This window comes from Hipposideros armiger, unplaced genomic scaffold (genome assembly GCF_001890085.2).
Source record: "Hipposideros armiger isolate ML-2016 unplaced genomic scaffold, ASM189008v1 scaffold_116, whole genome shotgun sequence".
Taxonomy (NCBI): Eukaryota; Metazoa; Chordata; class Mammalia; order Chiroptera; family Hipposideridae; genus Hipposideros; species Hipposideros armiger.
Window position 1 is genome coordinate 2,753,093 of NW_017731466.1, and position 19,380 is coordinate 2,772,472.

The 19,380-nt window shown below is 38.6% G+C and overlaps 3 protein-coding genes across 16 annotated transcripts in view; 2 read left to right on the forward strand and 1 right to left on the reverse strand.

Annotated features, from left to right (window-relative positions):
• DHX57 (DExH-box helicase 57) overlaps positions 1 to 6,205 on the reverse strand; it is a 59,572-nt gene extending 53,367 nt beyond the window's left edge. Inside the window, exon 1 of one of the 3 annotated variants that reach the window (XM_019647828.1) lies at positions 6,062 to 6,205. The gene's annotated coding sequence lies outside the window, so the exon portion shown is untranslated. Of the gene's footprint in view, positions 1 to 5,333; positions 5,834 to 6,061 lie in introns of those variants that run through there. The other 2 variants (XM_019647829.1, XM_019647830.1) reach the window with 2 other exon arrangements.
• A 46-nt stretch (positions 6,206 to 6,251) lies between these two features.
• On the forward strand, positions 6,252 to 11,504 carry MORN2 (MORN repeat containing 2). 2 transcript variants are annotated; one of them, XM_019647832.1, is made up of 5 exons: positions 6,252 to 6,380; positions 8,480 to 8,530; positions 8,935 to 9,041; positions 9,771 to 9,907; positions 11,204 to 11,504. In XM_019647832.1, exons 4-5 carry the CDS (start codon positions 9,771 to 9,773, stop codon positions 11,304 to 11,306), a joined length of 240 nt encoding a protein of 79 aa, XP_019503377.1. In that variant the 5' UTR covers positions 6,252 to 6,380; positions 8,480 to 8,530; positions 8,935 to 9,041; the 3' UTR covers positions 11,307 to 11,504. The 2 variants fall into 2 exon arrangements, with proteins under 2 accessions (XP_019503377.1, XP_019503376.1); XM_019647831.1 differs by lacking the exon at positions 8,480 to 8,530 and having other exon boundaries at positions 6,303 to 6,380.
• Positions 11,505 to 13,361: 1,857 nt separating this feature from the next.
• The window catches only part of ARHGEF33 (Rho guanine nucleotide exchange factor 33), a 110,136-nt gene continuing 104,117 nt past the window's right edge, over positions 13,362 to 19,380 (forward strand). For all 11 annotated transcript variants that reach the window (XM_019647804.1, XM_019647801.1, XM_019647802.1 and 8 more), the window contains exons 1-2: positions 13,362 to 13,477; positions 18,962 to 19,031. The gene's annotated coding sequence lies outside the window, so the exon portion shown is untranslated. The remainder of the gene's footprint in view (positions 13,478 to 18,961; positions 19,032 to 19,380) is intronic.

Below are 19,380 nucleotides of genomic sequence, written 5' to 3' on the forward strand. Positions count from 1 at the left end.
CTACTCTATAACTGTAATTTTGCTACTGTTATGAATCGTAATGTAAATATCTTTTTGTTTTCCGATGGTCTTAGGCGACCCCTGTGAAAGGGTCGTTCAACCCCCAAAGGGGTTGCGATCCATAGGTTGAGAACTGCTGCTCTTAGAGGGACTTCTTTAAGATGGGAGGGGGGTTAAGGATGGGTGAAAGGGGAAGGGATTAAGAAGTACAAATTGGTTGTTACAGAGTAGTCATGGGGATGTAGGGTATAGAATAAGGACTATAGTCAATAATGTTTTTTCTTTTTTAAAAAAATTTATTGGGGAACTGAGGGAGGGGAACAGCGCTGCGGAATCGGGGTAAGGGGAACAGACAAGTTGCTGTCCTTTTGTTCTTCAGTCTAGTTGTGGAGGACATTGCTTCACTGGCCCATGTTGGTATTACCATTGTGCTCTTCCCAGATGAGTCAGATCGGTCGCCGGCCACCAGATGGCCACTCACGGTGGCTCTTGGCAGCTCATGCCGGCTGCCGGCCACTCACACTGGCTGCTGGCCACACACAGTAGCTTATGGCAGCCCGCTGCAGCCTACACCGTCGCTGGTGACTTCATGGCAGCCCAGCTCCAGGTCAAGCTGTTTTTCACCATCCTAGCTGTAGAGAGCAGTGTCACTGGCCCTCATGTGGGATCCGAACCGGGGCCCTGCTGCTCAGAGCTGGCGTCCCAAGCCAGCTCTTAACCAACGTGCCACTTGGCCGGCCCTCAATAATGTTGTAATAGATAGTTACTAGATTTATCAGGGTGATAGATGGGAATGGGGTTGCCGGCAGGGTGAAAAAGGTGAAGGTATTAAGAAATACAAATTGGTAGTTAATACAGAGTGGGGAATATAATCAACAACGTTGTAAAGACCATGTAAAGTGCTAGATGGGGCTGGACTTATCACGGGGATCATTTCATAGACTGTGTAGATGCCTGACCACTGCGCTATACACCTGAAGCTGAAGTAGAAGAATACTGAATGTCAACTATAACTAAATATATAGTTATATATAGTCACGGGATGTGGAGTACAACATAGGGAAGATAGTCGATGGTATTGTAACAGCTATATAAGATGTCAGAGGGGTAGTAGCTTGGGGGGTGGGTTATCACTTTATGAGGGGTCTAAATGTATAACTATTACGTTGCTTTGTACACCTGAAACTAATAAAAATTTTTAAATAATTTAAAAAAGAAAGGAAAAAAAGGTACAAACTTCTAGTTATAAAATGAGTAAGTCATGGAGATATAATGCACACCATGGTGACTATAGTTAATAATGCTCTATTGCATATATGAAAGGTGCTAAGAAAGTAAATCTTAAAAGTCCTCATCACAAGAAAAAAATTTTTTGTAACTATGTATAGTGATGGATGATAACTAGACTTACTGTGGTGATCATTTCACAATCTGAAACTATTACAATGTTATATGTCAATTATACCTCAATTAAAAAAACATGATCCAACTATATGCTGCCTATCACTTTAAATTCAAAGATACAAATAAATGAAAAGTAAAGTAAAAGGATAGAAAAAGATAAATCCTGCAAACAGCAACCAGGAGAAAGCTAGAGGGGTTATGCTAATGTAAGACAAAACAGACTTTAAAGCAAAAAATGTCACTAGAGATAAAGAAAGAAGATATACCAATTATAAGCATATATGCACCTAATAACAGAGCACCAAAATACATGAAGCAATAACTGACAGAAATGAAGGGAGAAATCGACAATTCAGTAATAACAATATGAGACTTCAATACTCTACTTTCACCAATAGTAAAGGAACAACTACTGGATTGTTGTAAAAGTCATGATGCATTTTTGCAATGAAAAACAGAAAAAATATGTCATGACTTTTCCGACAACCCAATAGGTAGAAGGTCAACAACGAATAGAAGACTTGAAACACAGTATAAACCAACTAGACCTAAGAGACATCTTAGAACATTCTACCCAACAACAAACATTTGTTTTCATTTGCACAAGGAAAAATTTCCAGTATAGATCATGTTAGACTATAAAACAAACCTCAAAAAATTAAAAGAGAAATAATACAAAGTCTGTTTGGCAACCACAGTGGAATAAAATTAGAAATCAAAAGCAGGAAAAGGGCCGGCCAAGTCGCGCATTGGTTAAGAGTTGCCTTGGGATGCCAGCTCTGAGCAGCAGGGCCCTGGTTCAGATCCCACATGAGGGCCAGTGACGTTGCGCCCTCTACAGCTAAAATGGTGAACAACAACTCGACCTGGAGCTGGGCTGCTGTGAGTTGCTGGTGATGGCGTAGGCTGCAGTGAGGCTGGCCGGCAGTGGGTGTGAGCTTTCATGAGCCACCGTGAGAGGCCGCCCAATGGCAGGCGAGTGACTGCCTCACCCAGGAAGAGCGCAATGATAATACCAACTTGGGCCAGTGAAGCGACGTCCTCCACAACTAGACTGAAGCACAAAAGGACAGCAACTTGTCTGTTCCCCTTTCCCCAATTCCCCAATAAAAATCTTAAAAAAAAAAAAAAGCAGGAAAAAAATTGGGAAACTCACAAATATGTGGAAATTAAAGTAGGTCTCTTGGTAGTCACTTCTTCAAAATCCTTCATAATTATACATAATTACTGATTGTTTATTTTATGTTTATCTCCCTCCTTTTCCTCCTCTCAGAAAACTCTTTGAAGACAAGAATTATGTCTGTTTTAACACTGTACCTCTAACACAGTGTCTGGCCTATAATAGGAATTCAATGTATACTTGTGGAATGAATGACTGAAGGTTGCATACATGACTGATATGAGAATGGATATTTGTTTATTTATTTATTCATCCCACAAATATTTGTTGAGCACTTATTATGTGTCAGGTCCTAGGGATAGAACAGCAAAGAAGACAAAATTCTTGCTTCATGAAGCTTACCTTCTAGAGGGTAAGACAGACAATAAACAAATAAATAGATATATAACATCAGTTAAGTGCTATGAAGAAAAAGAAAAACCCCGAGGCTGTTATTTTAGGTAGAATGGTCAGGTAAGACCTCTCTGAGATCATATTTGAGCAGACACCTGAACAAACTGAGAGAATGAGCCAGGAAGTATTTGTGAAAAGAGCATTCTAAGCAGAAGCAGTAACAGGAACAAAGGTGCCAAGTCCAGAACATCTTTGATGCATTAAGCTGGGTGAACAGCAAGATATTCTGGAGGGTCTGTAGTGAAGTGAGGAAACGGATTGAGCTCAGAGAGGGCCACACAGGCCCTGGGGAGGACTTTGACTTTTATTCTAAATACAGTAAGTCCTCACTTAACATTGTCGATAGGTTCTGCGACTTTAAGCAAAATGACACGTTATAAAACCAATTTTACTGAAGGCTGATATAAACAAGGTTTAAGTTCCCACAACATCTCATCAACATTATAATGAAATGAAGTTGAACTAAACGACATTATTCGAGGACCTTCTGTATAATAGAAAGTCACTATGAGACCTGAGGCAAAAGTTTGATATGACTGACTTATGTTTTAAAACAATTACTCTAGCTGCTATGTGAAGAATAAAAAGATTGTGTGTGAGGGGGAGTGGGGGAGGGGGGGAGGCAGAGGTGAGGAGAAACCAGGCAGCCAGTTAGGAAACCACTACAGTTACTCAGCCTAGAAAAAATTATAGTGGGTTGGACTAGGGTGGGAGCAGGGAGTGGAAAAGTGGTCATAGATTCTGAATATATTTTAAAGGTAGATGTGATAGGGTAGGTAGAAAATTCGAAATGAGCAGAAGGAGGGAACCAGCTCTAGTTAGGAGGCCCCTTGCAGCTGCTCCTACTTAGGTCACAGATATCCTGCTCTGCAAGATATAAACAAAGGCGGCACAAAACAACTAGCTCAGCAGGATAGCAGGCTCACACCTGTCCCTAAAGCAAGAAGAAGGAAAAATGCTGGAGAGGGATGGGAAAAACATCCTAAAAATAAAAAAATGAAAAAAGAAAGTACATCCTGCTTCTCAGGGGCATTGTAATGAACTCAGACAACCTTGGGAGCAGGAAGGGAGTACGTGGCACATCAGCTGGGAGAATGAGGGGTACTGGCGAGGCGGGGGTGTACAATTCTACCCACAGAAATAAAAACTCTTAAGCAATGTAAGGAGAGCTGCTTTCCCCTTTCTTGGGACAGCCCACTCCATAATCTTTGGTATATCTGCTTTGCTGATAAACTTCTTACTATCCAATGCTTGCACAAACTCTGTCTCTTGACTGAATTCTTTCCCTCAAGAAGACAAGAACTGGGAGGTACAATCGTCACACCAGGAACAGATGGAGACAGGGTTTGCAACAATCTGTTTGACTCCAAAGCTGAAATTCTTTCCACCGTATCGTCTCCCTACCATGCACGTGCACCTTGTATCTTCAATTCGAAGGATAATCATAAGCTGACCTCACTCTTCTTAGATTTGTGCCTGGGTCTTAATTTATAAATGTTCCTGAGTGACAACACAGAGAGTTCAATGCTATTGAAAGAAAAGTTTATAGCGTTACTCACAGTTCCCCTAGAAAGGAGAGGCATGTCAGGCCAGGAGGGGCCACAGTGGGAAGCACCATGAGGAGGTAGAAAGGAGCCAGGAGGAAGGCATATGACAGCCTCTCTGGGGTTTCCACAGGCAACACTGCGCAGGGTAAACAGCTTGGATTGACTAGTTTGAATAATTCCAGCAGGCGTTGGGACATGGGGGTTATCTCGACTTGCCTGGTACCTGGCCCTGGGTTGATTTCAGGGCAGGGGAAATTAGGAGGTGGTTGGTGCTATGGACTCCAGATTGGTTGGTGTGCCTATGAAAGGTGTGTTCACAGGTCAGTTGTTTGTTAGCTCTCACTAGGAAGGGCAGTTTCTTCCCGACCAGCTAGGCTTCCAATGCGTCAAAACAATAAAATATGGAAAATAAAAAATATAATTAATACACTTTTTCCAATCCAAATTTTACAAGTTTCCTGACTCCAGATCCTCTTAGATAAGAACATCATAAGAAGTCTAACTACCTCAAGTTCTTATGAAAAACACAGTGTCATTAAAAGCTTAACAGGAGACCAAAACAATGGAATGAACTGAATCTGTAAAGTTGTGCATTAATAATTACCTATTATTTTTAAAATTTAGGTAAAAGGAAAGGATATACAAAACAGAAAGACTAGAGCTTCATCTCAAAAACTACCCACCCCAGGTAAGTTTGTGTAGTAAGAAACATCTGGAAAAAATCAAGAAGGTGTTGTGCTCTGAATTAAAAAGAGTGGCTGGCCAACCAGACCAAGCCACAGCAAGCTTGTGACCCCAGAAAATGTTACCTTTATAACCTGATCCGAGATCTGCTCTCAAATGCCGGATGAAAACTTGCTGGCTGTATCCAATATGACTCTCCTCGGATGTTTCCCAGGGAATAGGAATTAGCTTATATAATCCACATGGATAGATTCCACTATTCTATTCCATTTAGCCTGGGGAGATTCCAACTATCTTTTTTCATCGTGGACACAGGGACCTAAGTTTGATTTGAAGAGCATCCTTTGTTTCACATTCAAGTTTGGCTCCCAGAAAACAGAATCACCAAGCGGGGCACTGACCACCGGTACACACCACTCCCCTTCCAGGCAAATCTCTGACTGACCCCACAGACCCGGCTCCATGCAGATACCCAAACCTAGTACCTGTCTTTCAGCAATACATCACTCCCAATCCTCTCTCAAAAGCCACTCATGGCGACAGACAGGAAACGAAATCTCAGCCCCTCCAATCCAACGCTTTACCCCACTCCGAGCCTGAATTCAGCTCCCCTGCCTGCAGCCTGATCGTGGACAACCTCAGCTGCTGACCCCCGCCCGGCCCGGCCCCAGGGTCTGGGATCCTTCTGGTCCAGACTCGCCAGCCCCGTTTGAGCATCCAACCGGACGCTCCCCCGGCCCTGACCGCTCCGAGAGAGGGAGGCGGGACAAGGGTCCGCACAGACAACCAGGGTGACGCGCAGACCACGCACACCCAACACACACCCCTTGTCCGCGGAAAAGGGGGGCCGTACCGGCTCGCAGCGCTGCTTCCCGGGGCGACTGTCAAGAGGGAGCGCCCAGGGGTGAGAGGTTCCACCGGAGTCACCACCCTCACGGATCTCACCTGGAGTGGCTCTGCCGCGGCCCAGCTGCGGCTGCACAACACTGGCGCCTTCTGATTGGCTCAGCATTGACCCTCCAAATCCGCTTCCGGGTGAAAGGTGCCTGGTCGCCCCAGCAACCGAGTCGCATTCTGCGCCCTGGTAGCGCCTGGTTCCCTCCGGGCCGCAGAGCTGGCCACTCGGGAGGAATCTCAGAGCCAAGAGAACGTCTCTAGCAACTCTCTGTCAAGTGAGTGTCCTCCTCCCAACGCCCCGAGCGGGGAAGGGCGTAGAGTTCGCGCCAGAGCTTGGCCCCTGGGAACTCCGGTACCCGAGTGACATATTTCCTGGGCATCTACGCTGGGGATGGGGAGGGGGCGCCGCGGGCCCCTGGCCTGGGAATCAGGAGACCGGGATTCTAGCTTTGATTCCGCCCTTGATTGGCTGTGGTGACACCTTAGGCAAGTGCCAACCTCCCCGTGTTTCAGTTTCCTCTTTAGCACCAGACGATCTCGATCTCGATCTCTTAGGCTCCTTCTTGCTCTAACATCCCAAAAGTTCCCAGTGTGGAACCATTTAAGAGCAGTTGAAAACAGTTCGGTTTCTTGTGTGACCAAGTGAATGCTCTGCTTAATAAGTATTTAACAATTGTTTCCCAAGTGCCATTCATTTACTACATATTCAATTTCTATTAGTTAAGTACTAATCACTGACCTAGACACTAGGATGAAAAGAGAGAGCTGACTAATCCGTGATCCCTGACCTAGACGAACTGGGTATCATGATAGGGTTCTCTGAATAGGGCCCCGAGCACTATAGTAGGGATAGGCGCAGAGTGTTGTGGGGGCCGCTATTAAGAAAGGCTTTGCTCAGGTGATACCTCTGTTTTTCTTTGTGCCTCTTTCTGGGAAAATTTTTCTGCCTTGTATTCCAGTTCACTACTTTACTTTTCAACTGTATCCCTTCTTCCATTTAGCCCTTCTAAGGAGTTTTATTTCACCAAGTATATTATTCACTTCCTAGACTAATTGTTTTTCATCACCATCTATTCCTGTCTCAAGGATACTATACTCTCTCTTTCTGAGGATGTTACAGTATTTTAAAGCCTTCTACCTATTGTGTTATTAACTTTGTTTCTTCAGAGTGGATGAGCCTCTAGTTTTTCTGAACTGGCACTTCAATGTTTAAATTAAAATATCAGTTCTCTTACCTCATCCATAGAGATTCCGATTCAGTAGTATAGGCTAGAGCCTAGGAACTTGCAAGCATCCCAGGTGATTGTGATGCACAGGCCACACTTTGAGTAACATTCTAGTCCTAGAAGTTATTATCTTCTCAACATATATGTTTTATTCACTATTGGAAAATTTTAGTGTCTAATGTTTTAGTCCACTAACTGTCCCAGGGCTCTGAGGCATAGGTTCTCCCAAGTTCTTGGTTTTCTAGGTTTTTTTACCTAGTTTCCATTCTGATATCATTCTGTGTATAACCCCCTCCTCACTTACTAGCTTTATTTTCTTTTCCTCCTGCCAAATCAGAGATTCCTCACTCCACCTTACCTGAGACAAGCGATAGATCATATAGGCTACCCAAGAGAAATAAAAACATATGTCCATATAAAAACTTATACGTGAATGTCCATAGCATCATTATTTATAACAGCCAAAACTGGAAACAACCCAGCTGTCCATCAACTGATGAATGGCTAAACAAAATGTGTAATTTCTGTACAGTGGACAATGTATTATTCAGCAATAAAAAGAGATGAAGTACTGATACATGGATGAACCTTGAAAACATTATCCTAAACAAAAGAAGCCATTCACAAAGGTCCATACATATTGTAAGATTCCATATATATGAAATGCCCAGAATACACAAATCCATAGAAACAGAAAGTAGATTAGTGGTTGCTAGGGGCTGGGACTGGGGGCGAGGGTGGGGGTGGGGTTTGAGGATATTAGGGAATGGATAGTAACAGCTAATGGGTACATAATTTCTTTTTGAGATGATTAAAATATTCTAAAATTAGATTGTGGTGATAGTTACATAACTGAATATGGTAAAACCATTGAATTGTATACTTTTAAAGGGTAAGTTTTGTGGTATGTCAATTATATATTAATAAATTTGTTATAATAAATAATTACATAAAAATAGGTCATCTAGACAAAGTTATTTATTTCCCCAGGACCCTACACTAAACAATGGAATGCCAAGTAATCATGATATGCTTGTGATCATATGAAGTGAGTCTTTTTGGTTAGCTCTTAAAGCACACTTGTTATAGGTCTTATGACATAAAAATATTTACATTTATATGATTTTTCCTAAATCTTTTTAAAACAGCTGCAGAAGTGTATAAGATAAACTTTATATTTCCAAATGGAGACAAGTATGGTAAGCATACATTTCAATTACTTTTTCTATACAGACCACAGTTAAACAGCTTAAGAGTAAAAAACTGAGACTGTCACATTTTATAAAACTACTATTGGGATAGTAACTCCATTAGATAAAATAACATGGAAATATTAATAGATGAATAGATTTTAAATCTAAATTCTAATGTTAAGTCTAGGCAGTATGGCTTGGTAACCTATGGGATCTGTCAATCTTCCTGGTCCTTGGGTCTCAATGATTACAAGACCTTCTAAGCTCCCCATCTCTGGTCCCATTGGTTTCAGTGCTAGGGAGCCAGAGAGACCCATAGGTGCAGTTGTGATTAGATCAGAATATAAATACTTTATTATATAGTCAAACAGCGTTCCATGTATAATCTTCAGTATTTCTCTCTTGTTTAGATGGTGATTGTACAAGAACATCTTCTGGAAGCTTTGAGAGAAATGGAATAGGTATCCACACCACTCCTAATGGGATTGTCTACACAGGAAGCTGGAAAGATGACAAGGTATTATTGTTGGCTTGAATACTGACAGTGGATAAGTAAACCTATTGGTTAAATGATTCCAGGCATTTTGCCATTAACCAAAAACATATGCCTAGACTATACAACAAAAAAACCCAAATGATTATATTTAACATATATGAACATATGAGTAACATTAAATTCATGCAGAGAGCTAATCATCATCATTATCTTTCTAATCTCCTATTCACTGAGTAAAGCCAACCAAACTCATTACATAATTTTCTCTTTTAATCCTCACAACAACCTCATGAGTAGGTACCACTAATACTCCAGTTTTACATGTGAGGTAAATCAGGCTCAGGTTTCTGCCCAGCTAATAAGTAATTAAACAAGAATGTGTACTCAGGTCTGCCTGAATATAATTTTTGTTCTCAACAACTTTTGTATTGTTTCCTGGGCTAGCTATACTGGTTAGCCTCTATGGTTTTTTATATACTCAACGTATCTCAAGGACCCCAGTATCATCATCATGGTGTTCAAACCACGAAGTTCAGATGCCCCAGCAACATATGACTTGGGGAGAGCTTCACTGAGAGATACAAATGAAGGATAGTGATTAAAATGTTATCTTATTTTTTATGGAAATAAAGGGTAATACAATGATAGATTAAATAATCACTAAGTGGATGATAGACATGTGTACATTTTTTACGTGTTTTAGGGAAACTGAAGGTTATTTACTAAGCTCATTTCCTTTGTTACAAACAGATGAATGGTTTTGGAAGACTTGAGCATTTTTCAGGAGCAGTATATGAAGGGCACTTTAAGGACAATATGTTTCATGGACTGGGGACTTATACATTCCCAACTGGGGCAAAGTACACTGGAAATTTCAATGAAAATAGGTAAGCTTAAAATAAAAAGTCACTAGTTCAAAAAGACTCATTTCAGGCATGTTTGCTTAAATATTACATTTAGTTAATGCTAAATATTCTTTTGTAATATATTTTGTTAAAATATATTTATAATATATTTAGTAAGAAATGTTGGGTTATTTGGGGGGAGAAAAAAATATTTTGTTTTGTTTTTAGCTGAGCCATCCTGCCACCTGTTGGCAGCTCAGCTCGGGCTGAGAATCAAACCGGTGACCGTGTTGCTCAGAGCTCGCACTCGAACAAGCTCTTAATCAACTGAGCCACTCGGCCGGCCCTAGAAAAAAATGTTATGAGACGTGAAGACCATCACGAGCCTCCAAAAGAAAATATCATTCATGGTGATAATCTATCAGACTTTTCCTCTTGACTCCTCTATTCCTATAGAACCTTTTGCAGTCAGCTTGGAAATGGAAAACTTGTTGCAATTATTGAAAAAATTTAAGCCAAAAATTAATTTCACTTGAAATATCTTGATACATTGTTAAAAAGCAGCCTTAGGGATAATTTCATAATTGTTTATTTCATTTGACCTGATATATGTGTATATTTTTACTAGGCCAATTTTAAGAATGTAAGTAAAATTAGTTAATTTTCAAATAGTATAAAGATACCCACTTTACAAGCTTAATTTCACCAAATACCATGTCATGTCATCCAGAGGTTCATGTTCATTTATAAATACCCCTTTATTATTTCCAGAGTTGAAAATACAACCTTAATTGTTATGAAGCGGTTGATGTGAATACATTTTGAGAAGGGCAGAAAAGTGTTCACCTATATTGACTTCAAATCTGTAATAATAACACATAAGTTTTTTCCAGTAATACTGACAAAGGGAGAAAAATCTAATCTATGGAATAAAGATCTCTGTTTATTTATATGAAGTATATTTTTACCACTCCAAAGAGTCCAAGGAAACACCACAGAGCACAGCACCTCTAACATAGTTGATGGTCAATAAATAAATGTACTAATACAAACTTTTCATTTTTAAACTGATTATTTTGGTTTTGTGTAATCTTAGCATATGTGATCCTAAAATCCTGGACACCAACATTTGTATAATGACAATGTTTGTTTAGAATAGTAATAGTTTTTTTGTAGGATATGAAAGCAGAATTCCAGGTTTTAAATCAAAGTTTGAAAGTGGAAAGATACAATTCTTCAGACATAGTCTATAATATGTCACATACTAGATAATCGTATATCTGGGCTGTAAATTCTTGGTCTTGGTTAATGAACAAACTTGTTTTTTTACTATTGCAGGGTGGAAGGTGAAGGACAATATACTGATATCCAAGGACTAGAATGGTGTGGTAACTTTCATTTCACTGCTGCTCCAGGCCTGAGACTAAAGCTCCACATGTAGATAGATATTCTGCACTGAAGTTTTAATGTGGCAATTGAAGCTGTTAGTTGTAAGAAAAACAATTAAATCTGTCATCTGAATTAACTTCATACACTACCTCTGTATTATAATTTTGTCAATAAAACTACCATTCACTATGCCTTTTTAAACTTTATTTTCATCATCATATAATTAGTTTAAAATAAATTATGTGATTCAGTTGGGAGTTTGCTCATTTTAATAAACACAGAACTATCCAAATCTTGACAAAGTCAATTTCCAATCCTATGCCTAAATTTTGTCATCTTTAAAAGTATATCTATGTGTTAAAGGGAACTATCGAGAAAATAAAGACAATCCAAAGAATGGGAGAAAATATTTTGAAATCACATATCTGATAAAGGTTTAGTTTCCAGAATATATAAAGAACGCATATGTAAATGTATATAAATAAAAAGACAACCCAATTTAAAAATGGGTCAAAGATTTAAATAGACATTTTTTCAAAGAAAATATTCAAATGTCTAATAAGCAAACAAAAAGATGCTCAACATCATTATTCTTTAGAGAAATGCTAATGAAACCCACAGTAAGATACCACTCACAATCACTAGGATGGCTATATTTAAAAAGACAGACAGTAACAAAGGTTGGCAAGGATGTGGAGAAATTGGAAACCTCAAACACTTCTGGTGGGAATGTAATGGTATAGCCTCTGTGGAAAACAGTTTCTCAAAAAGTTAGACATATAGTTACCATATGACCCAGCAATTCCTAGGTATGTACCCAAGAGAACTGACCTGTACTGGAACCAATACTGGAAACAACCCAAATGTCCATTAACTGATGAGGGGATAAACAAATACTGTATATCTATACAATGGAATATGATTTGGCCATAAAAAGGGATGAAATACTGATACATACTACAACATGAATGAACCTTAAAAACATTGTACTAAGTGAAAGAATCCATTAACAAAAGGCCACATATTGTATGGCTGTCATCTGAAATGTCCAGTCGATTAGTGGCTGCCAGAGGAGGGAGAATTGGGAGACATGGGGTTTCTTTTTGGGGTGACGGAAATGTTCTAGAATTAGTGGTGATGGTTACATAACCTTGTGAATACTAAAAACCACTGAATTGTTCACAGTAAAAGGGCAAATTTACATATGATAAGTGGATTATATTTCAATTTTCTAAAGACTAGATAGACCTTTGTGTCCTCATATATATTAATAATATGGTTAGACAGCTTCTTTACCTTCCATATAAAATAATTTTAAAATTACCAGAATACTACATGACAGCTACATATTAAAAATGACAATAAAGACGTGAGTGTTTTTGCTGAAACTGTTTTCCTAAAACTGATAAAAAATGGTTTATGTAATAGACAACTTCTCTATCAGATTTATTCAAAAATCTTACTAAATTTTATTTCTTAATATATCATTGCCAAAAATATTTCTATGTTTTGTTGTACTATAAATCTGTTGAAATGCATTTTAAAATATTAAAATTGGAATGGTATTTTTGTTTCTCATAATAATAGCTTTGTATTTAATTTCAAAACACCCTATTTATAAGTTATTTTAAAAATTAGACACTTTTGGATTTGTTGCTTAGGATTAACTGGTATGGCTTTAGAATTAAATATTGTACTGAAATTTATAAGGAGATAAATACTGGACAAGTTAAGGTAAGGTGAGAGGATGTTTCCAGGGCCAGGACATATAATGCAAATTCAAAATTTCTGAAAAATACAGAAAAATATCTCCTTTATTACAAACTAAAATTTCCCCAATCTTTTTCTTCAAATTATTTAAAGTAGCAAGATGCATACTTTGCTTTTAAAATCTTTAACTTTTTATTGATAAATAGCTTTACAATGCTCATTTCCAGTTTTCTAAGATACCAAAGTCATCCCTCTTAAACAGTTTCTTTCTTTTACTCCTTGAAACTAAATGAAGTACACTTATTTGATTAGTTGATGCTAGAATTTGACCTGGAGCTTATATAATTAGAAGAGACGCTAGTTTTCCTCATTTAAAAACCTACTTAGCATATGACAGTCTCGTTTCTGGAGAAGTCAACCCTCTCCATAGCTTCTTTTTATAACCTTTAAGTTAATTCAGAATCCAGATAAGCCTTGATCCGAGGATGATATAATTATGGCAAGCACCATGGGGTAAGTGTGTGCTTTTATGTGCTTTGAGAGGCATTGAGGGGAAATATTTTCATAAGAGAAGAAATCCCATCAATCTTTAATTAGTAATTTTTATTCAAAATGTGCTAACATTAGGGTAGCCATTTAAAGAAATAATGTTTTATTTAAAGTTGTAACAATTTGTAAAACATTCATTTTCGTGCTTAGTTTTAAAATTATGTCATAAGCTGCCTTTGTTAGGTTGTCAATTAATGAAATGTTTGGGGACTGAAGAGTTTTGCATATTTCCATATTTAACTGAAGCTGAGTTAAATTTTGAGAGCAATCTTAAAGAAAGGATGACAGAATTCTTGATTTTTGTAAATCTAACATATATATACTTCTTTAGGATTCAGCATAAAGAATGAAAAAGATAGGAATGAAGGGACATTGACTTATGCCTTCTGTAACACAGAAAAGGGACAGAGTTCACTCTAAATACAGAAAAATGTGTGCTGATTAATAACATAGGGACATTAGTGAATCTTAATTCTAAACCCTTTGCAGGGTTTTGGGAGCATGATGAAATGAATTGGGTTTCACTTGAAAGCTTTCTATTTTTAAATGAAATAGGATTCCATTATAATTAGTATTGGAATCACATGGGTTTTATGTACTGAAACAATATTATTCTGAAAATCTGGAAATTTATTTTTTATTACCCTTGTCTTTTTTAATAGCACCTCTCAATACAAAATTATATTGATGCAAATGGTATAACCATTTCATTGTAGGCACTTCTGAAGGATTTAATATAAATGATCAGAAAGTTATACTAGGGAAGTAACTTTTTGACACGTTTATTAAAAGCAGTTTCTATGAATTTAATTAAAATCTACATTCTAGTTAATACCATGGGCTCTGAAAATGCAATCTAAACCAGTTTGCAACTTCAGAGGCTTTTGAAAGGAAGATGATCATACTACTGATAACTTTTAATACAAAAATAAAGGTTAACAGATAAGAGCCTTGTACAAATTTCTCCCTCCCTTCCTTCTTTTTTCTTTAATGGCAGTATTTCTTAACCATTTGTGGGGTCAAGGATCACTTTAAGAATCTTTGGAAACCAGCCCATCCTCTCTGCAAAAAACTATAAAACCATACAAAAATTTCCCTATAATTTCAGGAGATTTACACATGGGTGAATCCCAATATATGGACTCCTGGTTAGGAATCTTTGAGTTTGAGTTTTAGGACTGGTGTATGAGTTGCTAAATATTTTTCTTAGTTTTAGGAATTTTATAAAATAGAATCTTTAATAATTCTTGCTAATTTTCTCTCAAGGACAATATTGAAGATGCTGATTCTCCCACTGACCACCTCTTAATACACACACACACACACACACACACACACACACACACACGCAATTTACATGAGAGCGAAACACAGTTTAAATAATACCGTAATTTTGACAATCACATTACTGCTGCTTGTCCCCAATGGCTTGATTAATCATTTCTACTTTCAAGAGTGCCAGGAATTATCACCTTGGGAAATCATGGAAGAAAAAATCCTCATTACTTTATTTGTAAGGTGCTTTCAGTGCCCCAAATAGCATGCATTAAACCATAAATTGCTAAATATTGCACAGAACACACCTCTGATTGGTAGGTTCATGATTATTTTGTCCTGCCCTTATTGAGGAAAGAGAAGTTAGTTAAGTATTAACATCCACTTAAGTTTTTCTAAATAATCAGAAAAATAAGAGAAAGCAGCAGCTGATCAGATGTTCAATTTTGTCTATTTGAGGAAATCTCTAGAATTTATCCCGAGAATGAGAAAGTAGCTGTTTAGGATTTTTTTTTTCTTTTTGAGAATATAATTTGAGAATATAATGCCTTTATATATGTCTATGCCTGCTCTTACCATTTTTCCTCAGGCTATGCTGGCATGGTTTTAGGGAGGAACAAAGAGACAAATATTAGAACATTCTTATGCTCTCTAGAAATCCTCCTCCTTCTCTTAAATTATCACTGGATTGCTCATGGAGAGTGTGGATGGGAGGGGTGGGTAGAGATGGCACATAAAGGGGTGGGGTAAAGAGATAATTGGGGACAAGCGGAAGAATCTTACTGTGTAAGGTACTCAGGTGTAAGATACTCAGGTGTAAGGTACCCCCCACACACACTATTTACCCTAACACCTGGGCAGAGGCTGAACAATGGGAAAAAAGGGATGGCTGCATTTCTTTACTGAGATACTTTTCAATACTCTTTCCCCATCTGCTAGCAGTTATTCCATGCACTCCCAATTGACATCTGGGGAAAATAAAAGTTAAGGCTCTGTTAAAATTATAGAACCAATAAGTTCATTGTTACAGCCTATTCAGCCTCCTTTTAGTTTCCCAGTTCAAGTAAGGGTAGAATAATTTTTTAAATTCTTTCATGGATATATTCTTTACTTCTGAATCTGAGAATTACAATCCAACTCTTTTTCCTGGCAAAGCATACATGGAACTCACGCAGTAACCTTTGAAATGTTGCTTTTCTCGGTGCCTTCCTTTCCTTTCTAAGTCACTTCTGTAATTCAGGTCCTTATTCCCTTTTACTTGGATTAGTAAAGGTGTTACTCACAGGACTCTCTGCGGCTGATCTTTCCCCTACGGTGCTGCAAGAGGCATCTTCCTGATGAAGACACGTGGTCTGGTACTCGCTTAAAAACCTCCTGTGACTCCTTATTCTTTCCATTGCAGAGCAGGTTCCTAAGAAGATATTCACAGCCCTGTATCTGACCCCAATCTACCTGTCTGCCTCACCTCCTACCCTACCCTCAATGCTCCTAGATCGCTAAATCCACCTGTACCTTGTAACTTTCTATCTCTGTTCCTTTGCTGATCCTGTTTTCCCATTTCTACATGTTGTTCAAGGCCCAGCTCAAATCCTATCTTGAGGATGCAACATTCTCAAACCCCACAAGTGGAACTCATCTTTTTTTTCTTCGGAAAGCTTTAGGCATTTTACACTTTTCTCACTGAATCACAGGCTGTACTTATTTGTGTGTCTCATCTTTCCTACCAGATTGTAAGCTCCTTGAACAATGTCATCTTTATATTTCTCCCAGCACCTGACACAATGCCTTTCACATGGGATGTGCTTAATAAATGCTTGTTGAAGTGACTATTTTTCCTGTAATCCACAAAGAAAGCCAAAAACTTAATGTTAGCCAAACTTCCTTTTTTCTTCCCCAATAGAGTGGCCCCGTTTCCCACTCTGGGAGCTCAAATTCCTACCTGAAGAGCTCACATGAGTGTATAATATCCAAAATATGAATGATGCAAAGAAGAAAGGGTAAAAACAAGGACTAGAGTGACACACTAGAGGCTGCTGAAGAGTGGAGAATGTGTTGTTAATAAGGAGAACATACACATAGGCTCAAAGGAAAGGAAAGGTTCAAGAATTTAAAATGGTTCTTGGTGGGCCGGCCAAGTGGCCCGATGGTTAAGAGCGGGCTTGGGACGCCAGAGGACCCTGGTTCGAGTCCTACATACGAGGGCCAGTGACACTGCCCTCTACAGCTAAGATGCTGAACAACAGCTCGACCTGGAGCTGGGCTGCCGTGAGTCACTGGAGACAGCGTAGGCTGCAGCCCCTGCTGCAGTGGGTTGCCATGGGCTACCGTATGTAGCCAGCAGCCAGCGTGAGTGGCCAGCAGCCACTGGGAGCGGCCGTCCAGAGGCCGGCGACTGATCTGCCTCACCTGGAAAGAGCACAATGATGGTGCTAACTTGGGCCAGTGAAGCAACGTCCTCCACAACTAGACTGAAGAACAAAAGGACAGCAACTTGTCTGTTACCCTTCCCCCAATTCCCCAGTGCTGTTCCCATCCCCCCAATTCCCCAATTTAAAAAAATAAAAATAAAAATAAATAAAATGGTTCTTGGTTCTAGACAACTTCCTAGCAGGCCAGCAGATCAGTAAGGTTGGGTTCACCTGTATATGGTGGAAAAACCAATATAATAGTGGCTTAAACAAGCTAGAAATTTATTTCTCCCTTAAATTAAAAAAAAAAAGCCTGGAGGAAGGCAGTCCAGAACTGTTGGAGCAGGTCCTTGTGTGAAGGATGTAGGTTCCTACTATCTTGCTCTTCTACCATCCTCAGTGTATCACGTCTTGGTCCAAAGAGGTCGCTAGGACTCCACCTACCTCACTGGTGCTAGGCTAGCAGGAAGGAGAAATGGGAAGAGAAAGATGTGTTTTGTCTTTCAAGGGACCTCCCAGAGATCACTCATACTCTTCCTACTTATATCTCATGGGGAGAACCTAGCTATGAAGGAGAACAGGGAATGTAGTTTTTTAACTGGGTTACTAAAGAAAAAGGGGTGAAAGGATACTGAGTGGCAATTAGGAATGACTGACAGAGCCAGTATTAGGCCTTACATTGTCTCTTATATTCCTTCAGGACAAAAAAACAGCATTAGGCATAAAATGGAACCTCTTAAGAAAACTTATCTGTCAAGTTAAGAGGAAACAGAGCAAGCCAAGCTGGAAATAAACACCAATTTGCTTAAGCTAAAGGACAGGGACCTTGATACAATGACAAAGATGACTTAGTAAGCCTGTGGTTCCCCTATTGCCCACATCCTAGCCCGTGGCTCCCAGCCTTCATCTTCCTTAATCCTCACATCTGTACTGTGAGGTCATTGTTATTATTATTACTATGCCAATTACACAGATCAGAACACCGGAGCCCAAACTAAGAGGGAAAGATAGAATTTTGCATTGGAACTGGAAGTGTTGGATTGAAATTTGAGGAGATATCAGAGTGAACTCATGAGTTCTAATATATACTGATAGCTAAATATATTCCAATGAGTATAAATTAAAAAAATAATTCAATGACATGGCCACACTGCCCAAGAGGCTTCAGATAATGAAAAAAAAATAAAACATTTAGCTGGCCTGGAACTTGCTGTACTGCTCACAAAAAAACAGATAAATCATAGAGTATTCTCCAAATGGATTTGTACTTAATTTTGACTGTAGATCACCTCAATTAGCCCCTACTGAAAAACCTATTACAAATCTGTTTCATTTGTCACTTGAAGTAGGTGATTTCATTTAATGTGGGATACTTAGGAAAATCTCCAGATGTGTAGCATTCATTATTTTAGGGTCAGATGAACTGCTCTGAACTCTTCTGATTCAGCAAAGCCCCATAAGCCATGCCAGAGTTTGCCGGCTGTGTTTTTAAATACATAGAAATTTATTTTTATTAGTTACTCCAACGATACCAAAACTGGGGTGGTTGTGCCTACTCAACACCAAGTGACTTAAAAAATTAAAAGAATCAAAGAAACAAGAACCTTTACTTTTTACTTTACAGGTTTTTGAGCTATTAAAAAATTTTAACAACAATCAGTTGTATATATAACACAAACTTTTAGTTATAAAATTATAGGAAAAAAGATGGCTTAAATTACAAGGTAACTATCATTATCAATGGCATTTTATTTTTTTTTAATAGAGCCTCTAGACACATCAGGAAGACTTCACAAAACATGGTGTGACATCTACTGGTGAAGACAGGCCATGAGGTGAGTGAAAATTGCAAAGAACTTGTTTCTAGTAAGAACACAGATAAACTGAGAGCTTAGTTTAAACCAGTGCACTTGTACTTAGTTTAAATCAGTACTCGTTCTTTATTCTTGAAGTGCAAGTATTATAAATTGCTTTGAAAAATTTTGTAACCCTTCTTTGTTTTAAAACAAATGAACATACGGAGATTCTGTTATTAATTAGTCAGAGCTAATAGCCACCTTATAAACAAGCCACATTACATCAGAGTTTTACTGTTTATATAAATGCTTACTCACAGTCTTGAGGCAATAATAAACTATGTTTTGTTTTGTTTTAAAGATTTTATTGGGGAATTGGGGGAGGGGA

Coding starts and splice junctions, on each gene's coding strand:
- MORN2 (XM_019647832.1), top strand. CDS start 9,771: ATGAATGGTTTTGGAAGACTTGAGCATTTTTCAGGAGCAGTATATGAA. Junction 9,908..11,203: donor GGAAATTTCAATGAAAATAG/GTAAGCTTAAAA, acceptor TTACTATTGCAG/GGTGGAAGGTGAAGGACAAT.